We start from the raw sequence: 22,930 nt of genomic DNA, 5'->3' as shown, positions 1-22,930 counted from the left end.
TCCAACTATTAAACCAGGAAAGAAATACAAGTAGTGATGATCTTCACTACAGCCACAAGGTCATAACTAGAGGATAATTTAAGGATGACAATGATAACAAAAACAAAAGCTTGTGTTTCCTGAGCACTTACTGTATACCAGGGATTGCTTTAAGTCATTTACGTAATGAGCTTGACCCTAATCCTGTGAGATAGACACCAAAGTTATCCTCTTTTTAAAGATGGGGCCCCTGAAGCCCAGAAGTGTTAAGTAACATGCCTAGAGTCACACAGCTTTTGGGCGTAGTCCACATCCTTAGCTGCATGTTATCTTAAGTCACGTTTTTATTCAACAACTGCCTTTGGAAATGTGTGTGAGGTCCTGTGTTTTCCTGATAACTTAGCCTTAGTCCTCCCTAAATCTGGGTTCCTGTTTTGTTCTTCACCCACATTACCAGCAGAGGTGGAAGTAGCGAGGGGCCTTGACTCAAAGAAAAGCAGAGAAGCCCCTGTTGGATCTCAGCTAGGAAGGTTACAGAAATTAGGAAGCTTAATCTGTGGGGCCTTTTTAGAGTCTGCTGAGCACAAAGGCCCTTCCTAGATCTTTTCTAGACAAGTAAAAAGCTTGTTTGATAGATGTCCTTCCCTGAGGGTAAAACAAATGCTATCCTCTGTCATTGTCCATCTGAAATTTAGTGTTTGGGGAAGTGAAACCTGTGGTGTTACAAGCCAGAGAGAAAGAATAAGAGGAAACGGAGACTGGTCTTTTCCCAAGCAATTATTTAAACTGTCTCCCCTTCCATCCTCCCAACTTTTGCTTTCAGCAACCCCATACCAAAGAGAGATCTCTTGTGTCATTTACATGGTGGAGACAGCCACTCAGTGCTCTACTCTCTCCATCACCTTACAAACCTTCCAGCCCTCAGGGAGGAAGATGTTCTCAAGCTCCTACAGAAGGTGCCAGCCAAGGACCCCCAGCAAGAGCATGGTGAGTTGGCGAAGGAGTGACCTAGGCAGGGTTCCCCCCAAGGAAAGTATTACACATGTTTCTTTTAGCACAAGATTTATTTAGCATGATTGCTGGGATCTGTCAAGATGGGTGGTCCAGCAGGTACCTTCTAAATTAGTGCTGTTTGCTCCAATCAGATTATGAGATGTAGGGACACCCTCCCCTTTCTAGGTGAGGCCAGGGGAATCCTATGAGAGCAGTCCCTTAGGGATCGAGCTCAGGAACCACAAGCATACCCTCATTCCATGGAATTAGGAACTGTCATGTGACGTGGCGATTCACAGCATTGTCACTGGCAGTATCTATGCCAGTTCTTGGTGAGTCTCTAAGGTCCATTAGCTGTCTCGTAGCACATTTTGTGCCTGCCTTCCCTCCTGTACCTTCTTCATAGTCTATTGAACAGGTTGGATTTTTCTCTTAGAACATTCTTTTTCAAACTTTTTTAGAGTTTTTCTTTCCAAAGAAAGACTTGCCTTAAACAGTAATAAAGCCTTACTTTAGCCTTAGATCTTTGGTGTAAATTCAGAGCCCTCGTAGCAAGCTCTTTCCGCTCTCAAAAATCATACGATAGTGTGGTCTCAATCTGCTACACAGGCCAGGGACCTTACCTTTGGGAGAAACAAACATTTTCATATGGCAGTAGATGTCTTTCAGCCTAGATATTGCTTTGCTTTACTTTTGTAAATTAATTTTTATTGGTGCATAATTACATTACAGTGTTATGTTAGTTTCTGCTGTACAGCAAAGTGAGTCAGCTATATGTATACATATATCCCCTCTTTTTTGGATTTCCTTCCCATTTAGGTGACCACAGAGCACTGAGTAGAGTTCCCCGTGCTCTACAGTAGGTTCTCATTGTTGCTGTTTTGTCACTCGGTCGTGTCTGCCTCTTGTGACCCCATGGACTATAGCCCACCAGGCTCCTCTGTCCATGGGATTTCCCTAGGCAAGAATACTGGAGTGGGTTGCCATTTCATTCTCTAGAAGGTTCTCACTAGTTACTTATTTTATATATAATATCACTAGTGTATATACATCAATCCCAATCTCCCAATTCATCCCACCCCACCATTTACTTTTTTAAAGGACCTACCACTAACTCTACAGCTAGTGTTACTACATTCCACTTTTTTTTTTTTTTAGAAATGTAGACAACTTTAGCAGATTTCCTAAAAGAACTGGAACTCTATTTTCCACATATAGGTACAAAAATCTTCCAAAGAAGCATTTGAATTCTGTCACAGGACACACTCAGACCTTGAACTTGGAAGAGGCAAAGAGGAGTGATAACAGGGCTGGACTCAGATGAGGCAGGGCTTCCCTGGTAGCTCAGCTGGTAAAGAATCTGCCTGCAATGCAGGAGACACCAGTTCGATTCCTGGGTCGAGAAGATCCCCTGGAGAAGGGATAGGATACCCACTCCAGTATTCTTGGGCTTCCCTGGTGGCTCAGAGGGTAAAGAATCTGCCTACAATGAGGGAGATATGGGTTCGATCCCTTGGTTGGGAAGATCCCCTGGAGGAGGGCATGGCAACCTACTCCAGTATTCTTGCCTGGAAAATTCCATGGACAGAGAAGCCTGGCAGGCTACAGTCCATGGGGTCACAAAGAATTGGACACAACTGAGCGTGTCACACGGTACAGAGTAAGGCAAGAGTGGCGTCTGGCACAACAATGTTGGAGCCACTCCCTGTCTGGGTGCTTGCAAGTCCTGGCTCTGGGCAGTAATGCCATGAAGAAGTCAAGGCCATAGAACAATATTGACCTTGTTCTATTTATTACCCTGACCTTGGCAAGGCCGAGCTTCTAGGAACTGATCACTAGGAAACCTGTAAGGGTTTGTAGTAGCAAAGCATCCCTAACTACTCCAGTGTCCCTTGAGGAATATGCCTAGACAAAGGGTTCATATGGTAGAACTATATGCAGCCAGCAGAGATTTAGTTTATAAAGAAACATAATCCAGTGCTTATGCTCCAAGGGATTCGTAAGAAGTAGAAAAAGTAAATTGTATACAAAATGTTGTTACATTCAACTTAAACACATACACTTGTACACAAAAGTGTGAAAGGGGTTAAACCAGAATGTACCTACCAGTGGTTTGTGTTTAGCTGGTAGGATTGTGGGTGACATTTTTTTTCTTCTTTTTGCTTTATTTCTTTGAACAGGTTATACTTCTTCTATGGAAATAATTTGGGCTAGATTAAGATGTTTAGAGATTCTGTAAAGATTATGGGACCCTGCTTCCTAAATTCAAAACAAATTTTTAATAAAAAATTATAAATTATTAAATAAGTGTAAAGGAATCTCAACAGAGTTTGTATTTTTTTTCCCATGATGTCTGCTTTGGGGCTTTCCTAAAAATATCAATTTTAAAAAAAATTTTGTGTTACCTTTGCTCTCTTGTTTCTCGATCTAAACACATTTTAAGCCTCCTCTTGGATAATGCGGCATTCTAAAAGTAGACTAAACTTCTACAAGTTTTAATTATTTAAAAAAGGAAAAACAAGTATTTTAAGAAATGCAAGGGGAAAACTTGTTAAATAGCCAGGAGACCTGGGTTGAACAGATATGTAGAGGGGAGGTTGGTGGGGAAGAGGAAACAGGGGGACTAGACATTGTTGTTGAGTAGGAAACAAGACCTGGAAGGGATACCCATCACATTGCCCAAAAAGAAAGAGGGTGAGAACACTTAGGGGACTAGTAGCTTGATATCTCTGTGCTTCAGCCCCAAGTGCGGCCCTGGCCTAAAAAGAGCAACCCTGAAGTTCTGCCTGTTTCTCTCTGCAATTCAGATTCAGCTGACACCCTCGTCCCCGCACACCTGAGCCAGAGTCAGAGCCTGACTCTCTACCGGAGCTTCTGTGCCATGAAGTACGCCATCTATGCCCTGTGCGTCAGCTCACACCAGCACTCCCAGTGCCGGCAGTGCAAAGACGGCCCCTCTGATGACCTGGCCTCAGTTGCAGAGCCCATGAACGATCCTCCCTCCTCCCCAGGTACAGCGCTGCCCTCACCCCTTCCCCAGCAGAAGCTGCGCACCACCTGCCCCAGGAGGCTCTTTGCGTGGGAACACTTTTCCACCAGGATTGGAAGGTGGCCTTTTATTATGCCCATGATTAATTTCTTCCATGTATCAGCCTCTGTGAATCAAAGGGACATGGAGAAAGCAAGTGATTTATATAACTTCTCAGAGTCTGATCTAGTACTGTATTTTCCAAATGCTTTTTTTTTTTTTTTTTAACTCAACCCACAGTATTTTACATCACTTCAGTTTGTACCTAGGTATATAATCTGTGCTTTTATGTGTATGTATATATGTGACGTATAAACTGAAATAGGGCTGCCCTGGTGGCTCAGTGGTAAAGAATCTGCCTGCCACTACAGGAGATGCAGGTTCGATCTCTTGAGTAGGGAAGATCCCCTGGAGAAGGAAATGGCAACCCACTCCAGTATTCTAGCCTAAGAAATCCCATGGACAGGAGCCTGGTAGGCTACAGTCCTTGGGGATCACAAAAGAGACACAACTTAAGAACTAAACAACAACAAAACTGAAATAACTTTCAAGAAACATTGCTTACCCTTCCATACAGAGCACACTCCAGATTATTTTTCTATTTTATTTCATTTTTTTCAAGTGCAGCTAAGTCAGTGTCTTGGGTCACAGCCTACAGTTTGAAAGAACCTTCTGTCCTATTCTCTTCCATTTTTCTTAATAACTTGCAACTCCTTATGATGCCTTCTGTGCCTTGTGTTCATATATATCTCTCCCTTGCAGCTTTGGAATAGACCTTCACCTCTAAGCATGGTCATTTTTGACCAGTGAGTATGTCTTAAGCGATCTGGGTAGCCTGTGGCCACCTGTAGTGTAACAGTGAATGAAAATGGAAATGAGGGATAAGGCTGTCTTCATTGTAGGAATTGAAATATGGAGTGCTTCTCCAAGATGAGGAATAATCTAATTTCAAAAAGCAGAAACAAAATTTTGAGTGCTCAGTCAGCTGTGCTTTTTAAGGGAACAAAATCTTTCTGCAAATCATGAAGACATGGCTCAGCGGTCTCTCGTTCTTCTGACTGTAACCACAGTTCCCTGAGTCGTTACAAAGAAAGAAATGAGTTAAAGTTGGGAAAGTGTTTGAGTCTGGCAAGTACTCTTTCTAATGTTTGCATTCTCTCTCTTTCCTTCTCCTTCTCTGGCCTCTTCTCTTACCCATGCTGCTTCAGGTGCTTCAGATCTCTTCTCAACATACCTGGCCAGGTGTCAACAGTATCTGTGCAGTATTCCTGACTCTCTGTGCCTGGAACTTCTAGAAAACGTCTTCTCATTGCTCCTCATCACCTCTGCCGATCTTCACCCAGAGCCTCACCTGCCCGAGGACTACGCTGAGGACGATGATGTTGAGGGGAAAGGCCCGCTGGGTTTGAGGTCCCCATTAGAGAGCCCTCAGCACATAGCACAGCCTGAGAGGAAGTCAGAACAGGGTGCCCTGGGTACCGCCAGGGGCCTGGCCTACACAGTTCCAAGCTGTCCGAAGCCAGAGCCAAAAGACAGTTCCCCGGAGCCTCACGGGCACAGCTTTTTGGACCTAAAGCACTTTACGAGCAGTGTCAGTGGGTTCCTGGCTGATGAATTTGCGATAGGAGCCTTCCTCAGGCTGCTCCAGGAGCAGCTGGATGAGCTGAGCAGCCGCGGTCCCCCTGAGAAGCCAAAGTTGCTGGAAGACCAGAGCGGCTCGGGCAGCAGAGACGGACTGCAGAGTCGCCTGCACCAGTTCTCCAAGGTTCTCTCGGAGGCCCAGTGGAGGTACAAGGTGGTGACCAGCATCCAGGGCTCAGGTGAGAGGCGATAACAGAAGGGGAGGTGGAAGAAGCATCTCGGGAATACGGGAGAGAGCTAGGAGTGCATAGAGCCAACTAGCTCCAGACACATCACCAGAGCCACCCCTGTCAGAACTGGGGGACTGCTCCACGGCTCACAGTCCGGTTCAGATCTTCCCTGTTATTACCCTAGGAGGTGGACCAACTCAAAATTGGTCACCCTCGAAGGGAGGAGGGGCAGTATAGGAGTAGGGGAGTAAAAGGTACAAACAGTTAGGTATAAAATAAGCTACAAGGATATATTGTACAACACGGGGAATAGGGCCAATATTTTATAACTATAAATGGAGTATAACCTTTAAAAATTGTGCATCACTATATTGTGCAACTGTAATATACAATATTACATTATATGTTATATATAACCTGTAACTTATATAATACTGTACACCTATAACTTATATAATACTGTACAGCAGCAGTGATACATCAATTAGAAAAAAAATTGATCACCCTCCCATATGACCCACTGGGTTTGCTGTTTCAGAGGAACAACCCTCCCGAAGATACCGACCCATCACCACACGGCACCCCAGTCTCCGCCGGGGTCGTCGGACAAGAAAGAGCCGGGCAGGTAATCCAAAGAGCTCTCCCCATGCCTCCATCCCATGCACCAGGCAGATGGTGTATTGCCGCTTGTTTAGTATTCTTAAAGCTAAAACAGTCAAGCAATTCTTAAAGATAAAGTATCTTTTTTTCTAAATTGTTATTTATGTATTTGTCTGTGCTAGGTCTTAGTGGTGGCATGTGGGATCTAGTTCCCTGACCAGGGATCCAAATGGGCCCCCTGCGCGGGGAATGTGGAGTCTTTAACCACTGGACCACCCAAAGATAAAGTATCTTAGAGCAATTCCAAATAAAGTATAAACAAAAGTGGTCTAAGATTATCCTAATCCCACTCCCCTAAGATAACCCCTGCTTGTAGTTTTCTCCCAGAAATTCTCTATGCAATGCAAGCATATATATGTGCCCTAAATTGCTGCAGTTGTGTGATCCTATGGACCGTAGCCCTCCATGCTCCTCTGTCCATGGGTTCTCCAGACAAGAATACTCGACTGGGTTGCCGTGCCCTCCTCCAGGGGGATCTTCCGAACCCAGGGATCAAACTTGCATCTCTTGCATCTCCTGCATTGGCAGACAGGTTCTTTACCACTAGTGCCACCTGGGAAGATATATAGATTCATTGTTACCATATAGAGAGAGCTGCAACTTTCTTTTTTCACTTACATTCTCTTACATATGTAAATGTATCATACTCCGTATTGAGAAGTCACTTCACTTATTTTAAAGACTGCTTAGGAGTCCATTGTCCTACGTACCCTTTTGTGGGCATTTAAATTGTTTCTAGTTTTTTGCTCCTATAAACAGTGCTACAGTAAACAACCCTGTATGTATGTCTATGCATACTTGTGTGAATATATCTATAATATAGACAGCAGTTTAACAGAAAGTCAAAGTATGCTGCGGCTGCGTCGCTTCAGTCGTGTCCGACTCTGTGCGACCCCATAGACAGCAGCCCACCAGGCTCCCCCGTCCCTGGGATTCTCCAGGCAAGAACACTGGATCGGGTTGCCATTTCCTTCTCCAATGCATAAAAGTGAAAAGTGAAAGTGAAGTCGCTCAGTCGTGTCCGACTCTTCACAACCCCATGGACTGCAGCCTACCAGGCTCCTCCGTCCATGGGATTTTCCAGGCAAGAGTACTGGAGCGGGGTGCCATTGCCTTCACCAAGTCAAAGTATATGTGGGTACAAAATATAGATGTAACAAATCGCCCCCCAAAAAGGCAGGCCAATCTACTCTCCCATCATCTGTATATAAAAGCCTATTTGAATATACACTCATCAAAAATGAGGAGTATCAAAAAAAAAACGAGTAGTACTAATCTTTGCCAATATGATTAGTATAGTAATGGTGTGTCATCATTTTAATACTAATTTTTAGTTTGAGATTGTGTCTTTTCATATATTTATTGGCTGTTTATAATTTTCAGTCTCAGGTCCATATTTTCTATTGGGTTTGTCTTTCTTGTTGAATTGTAAGAAGCTCTTTATACCTGAAGGAAAATATTCTGTCATTATGTGCTACAGGCTTTGCTGCATTTTGTCTGTTGAGCATTATACAGAAGTATTAAATTTTGGATAGTCATATTCCATTATGATTTGTGTTAGTTTTTAAATAATTAACAGGTAATTCTTCAATAGTTTACTGTGCCCTAAAAAATACTGGGTATTTTGAGGGAGGTGAATGAGGCATAAACCGGGACTTTGCCTTTGAAGAATTTATAATTTACCTGCATAAACAATACCCATGAAAAACTTAAACTGCCCAGTGGCATGGCCTGAAAACAGAAGAGATCTCTTGGAAGGGAAGGTCAGCATAGCCTGAAAAGGCAGAGAAACAGGTTTTATAAAAGAGTTGACTATTGAACCAAACATGGATGAATGAGTTGGCTTTAGATAAGTGGCAATGAGAGATGCAAGCATCCTGGCCAGACTGGAAGATATGGAGAGAGAACCGGAAAACTTAAAGGCTGAGCCCCTTAAGTGACTCAGTTAATTGGAGTCAAAAGGCATAGTTTGCATTCACCTGGCTGATCCAACCCCAAATGCATAGTTCATTTTCTCTTTCCCGCAGCTGTCTGTTCCTTCCCCACAGTAAGCCAAGGAGGCTGCCTTATGTGGCCTGACATTACCCTCAAATTACATATTCTTCACAACAAGGAATAGCAAGCTTCCCTTGAAAGCCCCAGCACTTCAGGAAAGCAAGTGTTGAGAAGAAGATGCTTTTTCTCCAGGGCTTTCAATATCGTGGTCTTCAGCCTGCCTGGCCTTACACTTTGGTTACCTACTCTTTCAAGTACTAGGACCACCTTTTCTATGTCAGAAAGTTTTTGTGACCCTCTTTGGCATCCTGCTGCTTCCTGGCTATCATAGTTGTGCTTTTATTTTTTTTCAGACTGTTGACAGTGCTTAGTGGGCAGATGGGGGTCGGTGACCCCTAGAAGTAATTTGAAAGCTCCTGGGGCTCTGAGACCCAGAGCTTGCTAACCACTGGTATAAGCTTCTACCCAAATGGGCACTGGGGTCATATTAAGCCCGCCCTGGGGCCATCAGTGTGCCCAGGGAGGGGTCCAGCCAGGGCCCTCGCTCTCACCTCTTGGGCCCACTCCTGCAGCTGCTGCTCTAGCACCTTCAGCCAGACTCTGAGTCGCTTCTCTCACCCCAGTTCCTGACCCTGCTCCTCTGCCAGGGCCAGCACCCCTCCCTGGAGCTTGTTGGTAGGTGTATCTTCGTGCTGGAGGGGAAGCGGACCATCAGTTGAGGAAGCCTGGAGCCTTCTAGAATGAGACTAAGAAGATGGATCCCCATTTCTCAGGGCGCTCAGAAGGAGCAGCTGGACTGAGATAGGAGGAAATTCTCCTCCCTGCAAGGGGAGCAATACAGCTCAGCTAAAAGGAATAAAGACTCACCACTGGGCAGCGGGTGGGGGAAATAATTATATATATATATATACATATATATATAGGTCCGTAGGAACTTGGTGTTTTGCTGTAGAAGGAGCCACTGGTGTAGTAACTACTCATTATCTTTTCACTCTACCTGGATCTCAGCTCTCAAGCCAACCTCCCACTTTCTGCACTGTAAGGTACTGATGGTTGATTTTCTCTGTTTCTTCCTAATACCTCTAGATGACCAGGACAAAGGTTCCAGATCATCCCTGGAAAATACGAGTAGTGAACTGAGCACAAGTACTTCAGGTATCAGTGTCCCTGCCAGTTGCCAACTTCCAGTAACTTTGCCCTGATAGAGTTGTCATACACCCTGATGTGAAACCTTGGACTGAGCAGTTCTTGCTTGTGTTCAGCAGTGAAGGGGCTATTTCCCTATCAGCTGAGTTACCCATCAGTAGAGAGAAACAGAAGTAAATACCCAAGGAAAGTAGTTGGTACGTAAGTCTTACATTTAAAGATGATAAAGTCTTATATTTAATATGTTAAAGAATTTAGCATATTAACAGATACACACTACCATATATAAAATAGACAAGGATTTACTGGGTAGGTAGCACAGGGAACTATACTTATTATAATAACCAGTAACGGAAAAGAATTTTTAAAAAGAGGAGATATAACCAAATCACTTTCTGTGCACCTGAAAGTATGCAATATTAACTCTACTTCAACTGTACTTCAGATTTAAGAAGAAGATAAAAAGATGATAGCATAGGTGTGCCCTTCATTTGAGGAAAAACCAAGATCTATTTATAGACCTTTTAGAGGACTTTGAGAAGGATAGGAGTTGGGCAGCAGGTGACAGGATAGTTTTTCCCCAATTGCTGTCCCTTCCATAGCCGCCCATGTTCCTGTATCCCAACAGAGGGAAGTCTGAGTGCTGCGTCTGGGAAGAACGAGCTGGAGGGCCGATTGCAGCCGCAGCCTCACAGTTCACTCATCCCCATGATGTTCTCCCCACCGGAGTCACTGCTGGCATCCTGCATCCTCCGGGGGAACTTTGCAGAAGCCCACCAGGTGAGCTGGCTTCTTGTGCAACAGGCGTTAGGAGCCTCAGCCTTACCTTGTCGCAGGAAAGCGCTAGGGCAGCCTTTTACCTTCCGGGACCCGCGGGCCACAGGTAGAGGCAGGTGTGTGTGCAGCCAGAGCCACTCGGGTGCACCCGAGGGCGCAGTTCCAGCAGGAGAAGCAGGAGGGAGTTTGCGTGTACAGAACCCCATCCACCCCATGGGGGTGGGGGTGGGGGGGTGGGATCCACCCCATTGAGCACTGTGGATTTCAAGAGCCAGCCTAGGGGAGATTTAAGCTGTTGAATCATTTGTTTTCTTAACATAAATGGTGTTTTAGCAAGATAAAGTATTGGGCGGCAATCAAAACATTGATTTTTATGTCTTTCCTTGTAGTCCTTCTCTGAACGTATATGTGGTTTTATATAGTTAGAAATCACTGTGCAGACCATTTTTAACAAGAAATAGAAAGCCAGTTCAATACGCAGGAAGTGGAGGGGGGCTAGCAGACTGTTAGGTTCATGTGTGTAGGGGAAATTGCAGGGAGTGAAAATGGAAAGACCCTTACTCCCTCTGAGCTACTCTCTCTGAGCTTTGATATCCTCACCTGAAAACTGGAGTTAAATGTAATACCTGCTTGTGCTGCCTCCTGAAATGTTAAGAGGATTGTGTGTAAGCTGTGAGAAATACAGGAATCCTCTGCTATTGTTTAAATGTAATAGCACAAAAACCCACCATTGTAATTTTTAAAACTCTCTTGTTGTACTTATGATGCCTATGCTGGTCTCTTAACACACAGGTCAGAATTTTTCTTTCATGTGAGTTTACATGGAAACATCTATGCAATGGGATAATTTTTGTTTAACTTCCTCTGACACATTTTAGCTCTTGTATTTTAATAACAGTAACAATTCTGTCCCTCTCAGGAGGATAGGACTCTCACTAGCCTTTCTGACACCCAAACCAAGAAGTCAGTTATGAGGTCCCCGATGCTTTACCACTAAAGTGCTCACTTCCTTTTCTGAGAATTTGAGTTTTTCTTTTCTTCTTTTCTTTTTTAATAGAAGTTTTTCAACCTGGTTACAGAGCAAGTTGTGCATATAAGAAAATGCCAAAAAGTATTCACCAGAAAATAAAATAAGATTAAAACTAATTATCCAGAGGAACCAATACTAAAGATAAAAGTATATTTTTTGCCAATGTCTTTCTGAAATATATGTGACCTTTATATAGAGCCAAGATCACTTTGAATCTAAAATTTTAGTGCCTTTTTACATTACAAGTATTTGCTCTGTAACTGATTTTAGTAACCTTATCTGATCATGTAGCTGTGTTTGACCATTATTTTCAATCCTGTAATCATTGTAATAACTAGTGTAAAGATTATCACCTTTACACATTAAGACTTTGGAATTTTTTCATTAAGAAAGTTTCTCATAAAAATGACTGAGTCAAAGAATATAAACATTTTTAAAGCTCCATAGATTGCCAAATTGCTTTTCAAAAAAGATTGTGACAGCTCATTCTACCACCACCCCCTGAGAGTTTATTTTTACACTTTGTCCTTATGATAGATGCACAGTAGTATGACTTTTAAATTCCCTGAATTTAAAATTTAAAAATCGGAAAGACCCTTACTCCCTCTGAGCTTTGATATCCTCACCTGAAAACTGGAGTTAAACGTAACACCTGCTTGTGCTGCCTCCTGGAATGTTAAGAGGACTGTGTGCAAGCTGTGAGAAATACAGGAATCCTACTTGGAGGGGAAGGCATTTTTTCATGTGTGTATTAGTCACATGTATTTTCTCTTTGAAATTGTCTACATCATTTGCCTATATTCTGCCGGGGCTCTGGTGACTCTCTTGCTGACTTTTATGAGTCATTTCTACATTTGATCTACTCTCTGCACATCCAGCACTCTTCCAGCCCCCCAAAGCAGCTGTCTCAGGGCCAGAGGCTGATGCCTGGCAAGATTTCAGATCTGTAGACTCTCCCCACTCCAGCAGGCCCACCAAAAGCCACACTCCTTTCTCTCTATGACAGGTGGTGTTCACCTTCAACCTGAAGTCTTCACACGGTTCTGGGGAGCTGATGTTCATGGAGCGCTACCAGGAGGTGATCCAGGAGCTGGCCCAAGTAGAACATAAAATCGAAAACCAGAACTCAGACGGGGGCAGCAGCACTATCCGAAGAACAGGAAGTGGCCGTTCCACCTTGCAGGCCATCGGCAGCGCTGCGGCCGCAGGTCCGGCTTCCCTCTTGTCGGGTGCTGAGGGAGTTGTGGGAGGAGGGTGTGGGCAAGAAACCACCCAAACCAGAGGCTCACTGTGAAGATGACAGAAACCCAGGGCAGGACGCTTGCCTTGAAGAACAGCAGTCCTGACACCCCCCGAGTCATTTTCTAGCTGCGGCCAACTATGCTGACCACAGGGGTCTCTCACCTGCTGCTCGAACTATTCCATTAAGTCTGTCCTACGTGACTTATACTGAGGAGTGTGAATGCAGTTTCCACCATGGGTTTTGATGGCCATTATCTTGAGCTTTGGGGAATTGATTAGTGTATCTTCTTCCCATGTAGTTATTCAGGGATTATTTTACATTCCTAAAAAGTGAAGAAGTTTTGTCTAACATCTGTGGCCTGGGGTTCTCAGATCTCCAGGCCCAACCTTGGCTGTACTGTAGAAAGAGCTCATCCTTTCATTGTTTCTTGAAAGTGGAACCTTGTCCCATTTTTTACATCTTTTGCCGGTCTAGGCTGTATATATCAAGTTACCATCACACACTGCCCCTTCTATATGCTCCCAGAAATTTTCTTTACAGATTCAAAAGAATATATGCATATGCTTTTTGTTTTTAATATGAATGGGCTTTTATAACAAGTACTATTTTCTGCTTTGGTTTTTTAGCAATATATTTTAGAGATCTTTTCAGATGAGCACACACAGACCTACCACATTCTTTCTCAGCCTACTTTTAGGCCCGACCTGGAAGAAACCCTTACTCCTCCTGACCTTATAACTACTTCTCAAAATAAAAGTGGTAGTGAGCATCATTTTAACCTCTTGCCTTTTACCCCCAACCGCTGGGTGTCCAGGGATGGTATTTTATTCCATCTCTGATGTGACCGACAAGCTGCTCAGCACCTCTGGAGACCCCATCCCCACGCTCCAGGAGGACTTTTGGATAAGCAGTTGCCCAATGGAGCTCACTGCTCCCCTGAAAGAGGTTCTGGAAGACCTCAGCCCGCCCGCCATGGCTGCGTTTGACCTGGCTTGCTCACAGTGCCAGCTCTGGAAAACCGGCAAGCAGCTCTTGGAAACAGCTGAACGGCGCCTTAACAGCAGCCTTGAGAGTCAGGGTGAGTATGCTTCTTTCACATGATCCCTTTATTCTCAAATAAGGAGACAGGGTTCTGAGATGCTTGATAATTGTACAGGAAGAAAGTTACTGGGGAAGGAGGGACAAGGAGAAAGGATTGTTTCTTTATTTCTTCATGTCCATTCTGGTGACTAGTCTATTGAGAGTCTTGCCTTCTTTTCTTTTTAATTTATTTTATTTCTGGCCCTGCTGGGTCTTCGCTGTTTCTCTAGTTGCAGAGAGCCAGGCTACTCTCTAGGTGCGGTGCTCAGACTTCTCGTTACAGTGGCTTCTCTTATTCAGAGCATAGGCTGTAGCACGTGAGGGACTCAGTAGTTGTAGCTCCCCGGCTCTAGAGCACAGACTCAATAGTTGTGGCATGAGGGCTTATTTGCTCTGTGGTATGTGGGATCTTCCCAGATCAGGGATCAAACCCATGTCTCGTGCATTGGCAGGCGGATTCTTTACCACTGAGCCACCAGGAAAGCCCAAGAATCTCACCTTCTTAACAGACATAATAGTCTACAGTCATTTGGGGAAATTTTCTTCTGGTTTATAGATAAACTCAAGAAAGAGATAAACATTCAAAACTGGTTCAAATGGCATTGGTGATACAGTGGTGAATATAGTTGCCTTCCAAAAATGGTACAAATGGAATTTGTGCCCCTAAACTGCATACCTCCTCCACAGTGAATCCCACTTCACTCTAAACCTGGGTCTCAAACTTGTACACCAGGTATAAGGGAAAATTTTAGTGGATCACAGTTAAGGGGAGGATTGTACCTTGAGGTTAATGATATCCCAGAATGTGTCTATGGAGTTCTTAGAGGAATGAAGGTAGAGGAATGTGAAGAAAGAATTAGGCAAAGTGTCACTCCCCGCCCATCCTTGATACACACACCCAACACTGGAAGGACTGACGAGGCAGAGAGAAAGGAACGTACTCTGAGTAATACGGAGGGTGGAATGGTGAACAGGTGTGACATGAGTAGCTTTCCCTGGGTTCAGTGATTCGCTGGGAGAGCCCACAGGACTCAGCATACAGTTATACTCATGGCTACAAATTGTATCATCAAAAGGACACAAAGCAAAATTAGCAAAGGGAAAAGGCTCATGGGATAAAGTCTGGAGGAAACCAGACATAAGCGTCCAGCAATTCTCTCCCACTGGAATCACACGGGACGTACTGAACTCTCCCAGCAGTAAGTTGTGACAAACAAATGTGAAATGTTGTTTACTGGAAGCTCATCAGTGACCCAGAGCCCAAGGTTTTTACTGGGGGCTGGTGACAAAGGCACCCTCTGCCCAACATGTACCAAACTTCCAGAGTCTCGGAAGGAAGGCAGGTGTTCAGCATAAACCACACCGTACAGTTTAGGCACAATCAGTCACTTCCATCATTTAGGGAAAATTTTGTCAGTGTAGAAAAGCTTCTACCAGTCAAGTTCGGAGATGCCAGCCAAGGACCAGCCTTGCCAGCAGGCCTTTCTGAGGATAGCAGTCTCAGGCCTTCTGTGTTAACTCTTTTATGCACACCCTTCTAAATCACTTCTGAGCGGTTGGCTTGAAATCCTTTAATGCTGACATAGTTGTTCTAAGAAAGTGTGCTGTGGCATACACAATGCTGTTTTTACTGAACAGTTTACTGCCCCCTCGTCTAGCGCTTATATTCCAAAATGAATGAAGATTATATAATGTTCAGGCCAACTGGTTTCATGCCAATCAGGAATTAATTTAGTACCTGCTGCATTTCCAGATTATCTGAAGTTTATGGAGCACAAGAGAGGTATAAGGAATAATCTCTACATAAAGTTCTTTATAGTCTAGTCAGGGTATCAGGATACCATTTAAAATAATCAGAGGAGACTGGATACCAGATCAAATTCTCAACTAAGAAAGGTACCAAGGCAAATCCACAAGAAGTACCTGGTTGGCTTGGGACAGCAATTCCCCAGGAATACCAGAGCTCCTGGGTCTGCTGCTGTGGACAGCTGAGGCATCTTGCCGCAGATAGCCCTGGAACCACAAGCATGGAATACACCAGATTTACTGGTCTACTCAACTGGCACAGCATCTACCTCCCCCTTAATATTGAAGGAGATAAAATTTGACATGTAAATACAGGACTTTCAATCTCTGAAAGTACCTTGTGTTTTTTCTGCATTCCCTCTTGATTCATCCATTTCCAGGTCGCCGGCTAGACCACGTATTTGTCAATGCTGATGGCATTCGAGGTTTTCCAGGCGTTCTTCAGCAGATCAGTAAGATTCTCAATTACCCACTTGTGTCAGCCGGGCAAATCAAATCAGGTGAGCTGCTTAACTACCTTTTTTTAATCTCCTGGACTCGGAACGTTGGGTCAGCATCAGACCTGACTTTTTCTTTCTCGTTTGCTCTCCATAGAGAGTGGAGAGGATAAAGGAGGAGGTCCCCCACGGTGCAGCATTGCTGAGCTGCTTCAGATGTGTTGGCCCAGCCTCACCGAGGACTGTGTAGCCAGCCACACCACCCTCTCCCAGCAGCTGGAGCAGATCCTGCAGTCGCTAAGAGAAGCGCTAGAGCTGCCAGGTACCAGTCCTTCTGTGAGGGAGCAGTTGAGGTTGAACTAGGGAAAGGACATAGCGGAGCGTGAAGGAGCACATTGGAAGGGAGGCTTAGGACTCAGAAGTGGGCCCTTGAGTGTGTGTGCTGAGTCGCTTCAGCCATGTCCGAGTCTTTGCCACCCTGTAGACTGTAGCCCGCCAGGCTCCTCTGTCCATGACATTCTCCAGGCATGAGTGGGTTGCCATGCCCTCCTCCAGGGGATCTTCCTGACCCAGGGACTGAACCCAAGTCTCCTGCATTAGCAGGTGGGTTCTTTACCACTAGCACCACCTGGGAAGCCCAGCAGTGGGCCCTACCAGCACTGTAGTTAACCAGGACTGGTCTTGTAACTAATCCCACCTGTTTGCCCACCTCCTAAGTGAAGGGATGCTTAGCGCACCATTAGCTGGTGCACGTTTCTCATTCCTAGTGAAAGATATACCCAGAAGTCACTCCATAAACATTGGCAAACCGTGCCCAAAAGAGTGCTGTGCATTTCGCAGATGAGTTCAAACTGGAACTCTTCACCCTAATTTCTCCAGACTCAGAACTCTTCCTGGCTGAGAATCACTTGCACGGGGAACCAAGTTGGGATTGTGTGGTGAAAGTCAATCAGTCGTGTCCTACTTTGCGACACCAGGAACTATACAGTCCATGGCATTCTCCAGGACAGAATACTGGAGTGGGTAGCCTTTCCCTTCTCCAGGGGATCTTCCCAACCCAGCAATCAAACCCAGGTCTTCCACACTGCAGGCAGATTCTTTACCTGAGCCACCAGGGAAGCCCAAGAATACTGGAGTGGGTAGCCTATCCCTTCTCCAGCAGATCTTCCCAACCCAGAAATCAAACCTGTGTCTCCTGCATTGCAGGCAGATTCTTTACCAACTGAGCTATCAGGGAAGCCCTTGGGATTGTGTAGCTGCCTTATAAGTGTAATACCCAAGCTGTAGGATGCCCCATGCAGTATATACTTGCGTTTATATTTCTTAAACTTAGGATTTTATAGCTGCCTTGTAAGTATAATACCCACCTATAGGATGCCCCATGCAGAACTGAGCAGAGGCTCAGTTCCCATATTGTGTTGGAAATTGACCCAAAGCCAGATGCACAGACTCAAGACTGCATGCCTTCTCCTTCCATAACTCTTCCCAGAGCCCAGGAGTACCCCACTCTCCTCCCTGGTGGAGCAGGTGGCCCAGAAAGCTCCGGAGGCCGAGGCCCACCCTGTGTATATCCAGGCTCAGCTCCTCCAGAAGAACCTGGGCAAACAGACGGCAGCAGGCGGCAAGCAGACTGACTACATGGGCACCTTCTTCAGGTACTGCAGCACCCTGGCTGCTGTTCTCCTTCGGAGCCTGAGCTCTGAGCCTGGTAAGTAGCAGGAATACAGCCAGGACCGGCCCACAAGTGTCTAGGGCAAGGAAGAAGAAGGCACACGATGAAGAGGTTCTAGGTGCAGCAGTAGATTTATGAGGTCCTCTCTTATTCACCTCTATCTCCCCGATGCCTCATACAGTAGTACAGCACACGAGAGTATTCAGTACATTTTGATGGCATTAATGACTCAAAAATACTCTCTCAGATCTTCGATCTACTGTGGATATGAGAACTGAGAAGAGGAATTGAGTCTCTGTTTAAAATGCCAGACGCTTACTCGAGTCCACAGAGCAAGTATTACCACAGAGCAAGTATTACCTGCACTTCAGTCGCATGGAAGGGAGCAGAAATTGCTATTTGTGGCTAGACCTGTTCACTGAAGTGTGTCTGTGGTTGGAAGTCTTTAGAACAGTGCTAAGGCGTGATAAACCTGTGGTCAGGATCATGTCAAGAATACCTTTTACCTAGAAAAATACCAATGAAAGGACTTTCCATGTAGTTTTGACACTATTTTTGTTGGTGAGTCTGGAAAATAGGGCTCTGAATGTTGCGGTCAGTGATGCAAAGATCACTTTCTTTACTTCTGCAGATCACGTGGAGGTCAAGGTAGGAAATCCCTTTGTTCTCCTGCAACAAAGCTCTTCCCAACTGGTGTCACATCTCCTGCTTGAGCGACAAGTACCCCCAGACAGGTAGGAGCCACCCCATGAGTGTAAGGCATGGGCCTTCCTAATTGTTTCATCAAGGAAACCAAGGGCTCAGTGGAGCTGTGTTTGAGTCCAGTACAGGAAGTGGAGATTTCTTCAACTTTTCCATTAATTTGCAGTTACTCTTATGCAGGCTTCATTAAAATTCAATGTGCCTTGTTTCTTCCTATCCCCATCTAAATAAAGGGGTTAAAATCAGATTAAAAATAAATAAGTAAATAAAATAAAGAGGTGACTCTACTTAAGAGTAGGCAAAAATCCAAAACGTTGGTAACACAATTAGTTGGCTAGGCTGTAGGAAAACAAACATTCTCACAGATTGCCAGCAGGATATAAATCGGTACAGCCCCTGTGGGAAAGCAGTTTGTCCATGTCCACTAAAATGACGATCCGCATTTTTGACATTTTTGGCAGTCCACATTGGGAAATTTATCCCAAAGCTTTATTATACATATGAAAAATGCTGTATGTACTAAGTCATTTTATCACAACTTTGTGTGGCATAGCTATCGTCCACTAATAGGAGACTAGTTAAATTCAGGTTCCTCCAGATAATGGAATGCTGTGTAGCTATAAAAAAAAAAAAGAATGAGGGGCCTCTCTGTAGATGGATATGGACAGATCTACCAGATGTGTTATTAAGTAAAAAAGCAAGGGGCAGGGCATTGGGTCTAATAGGCTGCCTTTTGAGTTAAAAAGAGGAGGGGATTAAAAAGATTAGGGTTAAAAGTTAAAAGATTGAGTTAAAAAGATTAGGGGCAAACAGAGAGTCTGCATTTACCTCTGTTTGTTTAAACGTAAAGAAATTTGGAGATTGAGTGATGGTGCCCAGGTACTCAAGCCTTGCGTGCCCTCTGCTTCTTTCCCTCCAGGCTGGCAGCCCTCCTGGCCCAAGAGGGTCTGAGCCTGAGCGTGCCACAAGTCATTGTCAACTGCTGCTGCGAGCCCCTCACCCTCTGCTCCTCCAGGCAGAGCAAGCAGACATCAGCCCTTCTGACCCGCCTGGGCACCCTGGCCCAGCTGCACACCTCCCGCTGCCTGGATGACCTCCCACTTTCCACGCTGAGCTGCCTGAAGTCAACTGAGAACCCCACACTGGAGAGAAAGCCCCCTTCCTCCCCGAGGGACTCATCACCCCCAGCCCTCACCTCCTCCGCCTTGGCCTTTCTGAAGTCCCGCTCGAAGCTGCTGGCTACCGTGGCCTGTCTGGGGGCTTCCCGGGGGTCAAAGGTCACCAAGACCAGCTTGTCTTGGAAGGAGCTTCGTGGCCGCAGGGAAGTGCCTCTGACAGCCGAGCAGGTAGCTCGGGAGTGTGAGCGTCTCCTGGAACAGTTCCCTGTGCTGGAGGCCTCCCTCCTGGCTGCCTGGGAACCCCTCCGAGGGTCCTCCGAGCAGGGGCAGAGTCTGGCCTCGAGTCTCTGTGGCCAGGCCAGTCTGTCCACCGTCCTCCTGGGCCCCCATTCTCCCACTGCCCTGGACGTGCTCACCGAGGCCTTCGAGGAAGCCCTGGTGGCTAGAGATTGGCGCCGGGCCCTTCAGCTCACTGATGTGTACGGACAAGATGTGGACGACTTGAGCAGCATACAGGATGCAGTCTTGAGCTGTGCAGCGGCTTGTGGTGAGCAGAAAGCTGTGTCTCCCTCCTTCAGCTAGTGGTAATAACATTGAGCGTTCCCCGAGTGGCTCATCATGTCTGATCCTCACAGGAACTCTAGAGAAAGGTGCCGCCATAGTCTGATGATACTGAGAGGCGAGCCAGGCCCAGAGTGTGGGAAACTGCCCAGGATAGTCAGTGGTGAAGCAGAGCTTAGAACCCAAGCCCATCAAGCTTTGGGACAGGCACTCATAACCAGTATTCTCAACCCTGCATATCAGAATCATTGGCAAATGTTATAGACTACAAATATCTGAGCCCCATTGCCAGAGAGAAGGCAATGGCACCCCACTCCAGTACTCTTGCCTTGGAAAATCCCATGGACGGAGGAGCCTGGTAGGCTGCCGTCCATGGAGTTGCGAAGAGTCGGACACGACTGAGCGACTTCACTTTTACTTTTTACTTTCATGCATTGGAGAAGGAAATGGCAACCCACTCCAGTATTCTTGCCTGGAGAATCCCAGGGACGGGAGAGCCTAGTGGGCTGCCGTCTATGGGGCCGCACAGAGTCGGATACGACTGAAGCAACTTAGCAGCAGCAGCAGCATTTCCAGAAGCCCATGATAAGGTTCAGGCAAGTGTTTGCTTTAAAAGAGCAATCAGCAAAGTTTTTCTGTAAAGGGCTTTGTAAGCTCTACAGGCTTGGTGGCAACCTCTCGGATCTGTCATTACGGCATGAAATCAGCCATAGACCATAAATAAGTGAGTGTGGCTATCTTCTAGTAAATCTTTATAAAAACAGACCCTTTCCCTGATGGTAAAGAACTCACCTGCCAGTGTAGGAGGCACTGGTTCGATCCCTAGTCCAGGAAGATCCCACCTGCTAACAGAGCCCATGGGACCACAACTATTGAGGTGGTCAGCTGTGCTTTAGAGCCCACCACAATGAGAAGCCACAACCACACCTGTGCTCTAGAGCCCATCACAATAAGAAGCCTGCACACCGCAACTAGAAAGTTGCCCGTGCTCACTGCAACTAGAGAAAGCCTGGGCAGTGACAAAGACCCAGTGCACTCAAGAGTAAATAAATAAATGATTTTTAAAAATTATTTAAAACATACATACACAAGGGCCTGCTAGTTAACTCCTACTATAAAAGCTCCCCAGGAGACTGACGTGTACCCAGAGGTGAGAGTGGCGACCTTCAGCCCTCCACTAGGGGGAGCAAGAGCCAGGCAGGCTGTGAGTGGGTCCTAGGCTTCTCTATGCAAAGGAGAAAATCCTTCCATGAGAAGGTAGAGAAATCCATGACCAGCTCCGAGGTCTTAATGGCTTCGAGTCTGTGTTTCAGCTCTATGATGTGGGAGTGTGAGAAAGAGAGCTTCTAAGTAAAAACAACAGTAAAAAAACAAAAAACACTTAGTTTGCCTGCAATAACTTTCAAGTCATAATGTAGGAAGCAGCATGGAAATACAGGGAAAACCAAAAGTTCTGCTGACAAGTTGAGTCTGAAACGGTGCTGTGCATGCAGCTTGCCAAACCATGGAGCTCCTCATCTGTTCTTCTGTCTTCTCTCTTTTCGTTCTTTCTCCCTTTTTTCCTTTCTCCTCTCTTCTCTTCTCCTTTCTCTTCAGAAACTCCCATGACTTTGATTTCATTTGCATAAACAAGAAACAAGATACAGCATCTGTCCCCATCATAGAATTGTTCCAAGTGTAAAAACTAATTCGGGTCGGATGGATCTTCAGGACCCACCCAGCTCCTGTTTGTAAAACTGAACGCAGCCCTTCTCTTAAGAAGTAACCTGGACTCTTGAGCTCCCGTGCCAGGCTTGCTGAACATCTTTTTGTCTCGTAGACAAAGAAGGTTGGCAGTTCCTGTTTGCTGTGAAGGATGCATGTCTGAGAAGTCAGCTAACACTGCAGTTTGTGGACCGGTGGCCCCTGGAGTGGTGCCTGGAGATCCTGGCCTACTGCCTTTCAGACACAGCTGTCCAAGATGGGCTGGAGTGTGAGCTACGGAGAAAGCTCGCAGAGCTGCAGGTGTATCAGAAGGTATACGACCTGGCATCAAGAGAAAGGAAGTAGGCTTCTTACCCTGTTACCAGCTCCAGCCTGTTCTCATGTGATGGTGGATTTTAAGAAACAAAATCTAGGCCTGGCTATTTCTCTGTGTCTAGCTTCTGTTCTTAGGTGAATATCGATAGGGTCTCTTACCTGGTTCCCATTGTATTGACTCCTATGATTTTAAATATATATGTGTCAGATGAGGATTAAAAATCATAACAAGATTAACACTGCAATGATGCTGTACAGTCTAAAAAGCATCTTTTTTATGTGTAGGCATACCTTTCTTTTTTTTGATGCACTTCGCTTTTTTGCATTTTGCAGATACTACGTTTTTTACAAATTGAAGGTCTGTGGCAACCCTGTGTTGAGCGTCTCTTGGCACCATTTGTCCAATAGCATTTACTCTCTTCATGTCTCTGTGTCACATTTTGAGAATTCTCACCGTATTTCAACTTTTTCATTATTATTATATTTGTTATGGTGATCTGTGATCAGTGAACTCTGATGTTGCTGTCACAAAAAGATTACACCTAGATGAAGGCTCAGATGCTAAAAAATAGCATTTCTTAGCAATAAAATATTTAAGGCATGTGCATTTTTCAGACAATGTACAATTTATTGACTACAGTACAGTGTAAACATAACTTTATTTGCACTGGGAAGCCAAACAATTCGTGTGACTCACTTTATTATAACATTCATTTTGTCGTCGTCTAGAATTGAACCCGCAGTACCCCCAAGGAATACCTGTATATTTGAGCTTTGTGTACATTTTATGGATATGGTGTCTTTGTTGGTGATGGTCAAGAGTTTTTATAGAATTTAATCTGTCTTCTTTAAAGATTATTTTAAACTTCAGTT

At 45.1% G+C, this 22,930-nt stretch overlaps 1 protein-coding gene across 3 annotated transcripts in view; it reads left to right on the top strand.

Annotated features, from left to right (window-relative positions):
* ZFYVE26 (zinc finger FYVE-type containing 26) overlaps window positions 1–22,930 on the top strand; it is a 68,042-nt gene that overhangs the window by 10,340 nt on the left and 34,772 nt on the right. For all 3 annotated transcript variants that reach the window (XM_024997474.2, XM_005211968.5, NM_001205789.1), the window contains 14 exons: window positions 803–966; window positions 3,780–3,983; window positions 5,209–5,820; window positions 6,350–6,436; window positions 9,553–9,621; window positions 10,241–10,392; window positions 12,426–12,627; window positions 13,477–13,740; window positions 15,929–16,048; window positions 16,143–16,307; window positions 17,475–17,693; window positions 18,289–18,391; window positions 19,279–20,024; window positions 21,858–22,054. In XM_024997474.2, coding sequence (XP_024853242.2) covers window positions 803–966; window positions 3,780–3,983; window positions 5,209–5,820; window positions 6,350–6,436; window positions 9,553–9,621; window positions 10,241–10,392; window positions 12,426–12,627; window positions 13,477–13,740; window positions 15,929–16,048; window positions 16,143–16,307; window positions 17,475–17,693; window positions 18,289–18,391; window positions 19,279–20,024; window positions 21,858–22,054 — 3,304 coding nt within the window. The remainder of the gene's footprint in view (window positions 1–802; window positions 967–3,779; window positions 3,984–5,208; window positions 5,821–6,349; window positions 6,437–9,552; window positions 9,622–10,240; window positions 10,393–12,425; window positions 12,628–13,476; window positions 13,741–15,928; window positions 16,049–16,142; window positions 16,308–17,474; window positions 17,694–18,288; window positions 18,392–19,278; window positions 20,025–21,857; window positions 22,055–22,930) is intronic.

Source organism: Bos taurus, chromosome 10 (genome assembly GCF_002263795.3).
Source record: "Bos taurus isolate L1 Dominette 01449 registration number 42190680 breed Hereford chromosome 10, ARS-UCD2.0, whole genome shotgun sequence".
Classification (NCBI taxonomy): Eukaryota; Metazoa; Chordata; class Mammalia; order Artiodactyla; family Bovidae; genus Bos; species Bos taurus.
Note: the sequence above shows the minus strand (reverse complement) of the source record. Positions and strands in the feature narration are given on the sequence as shown.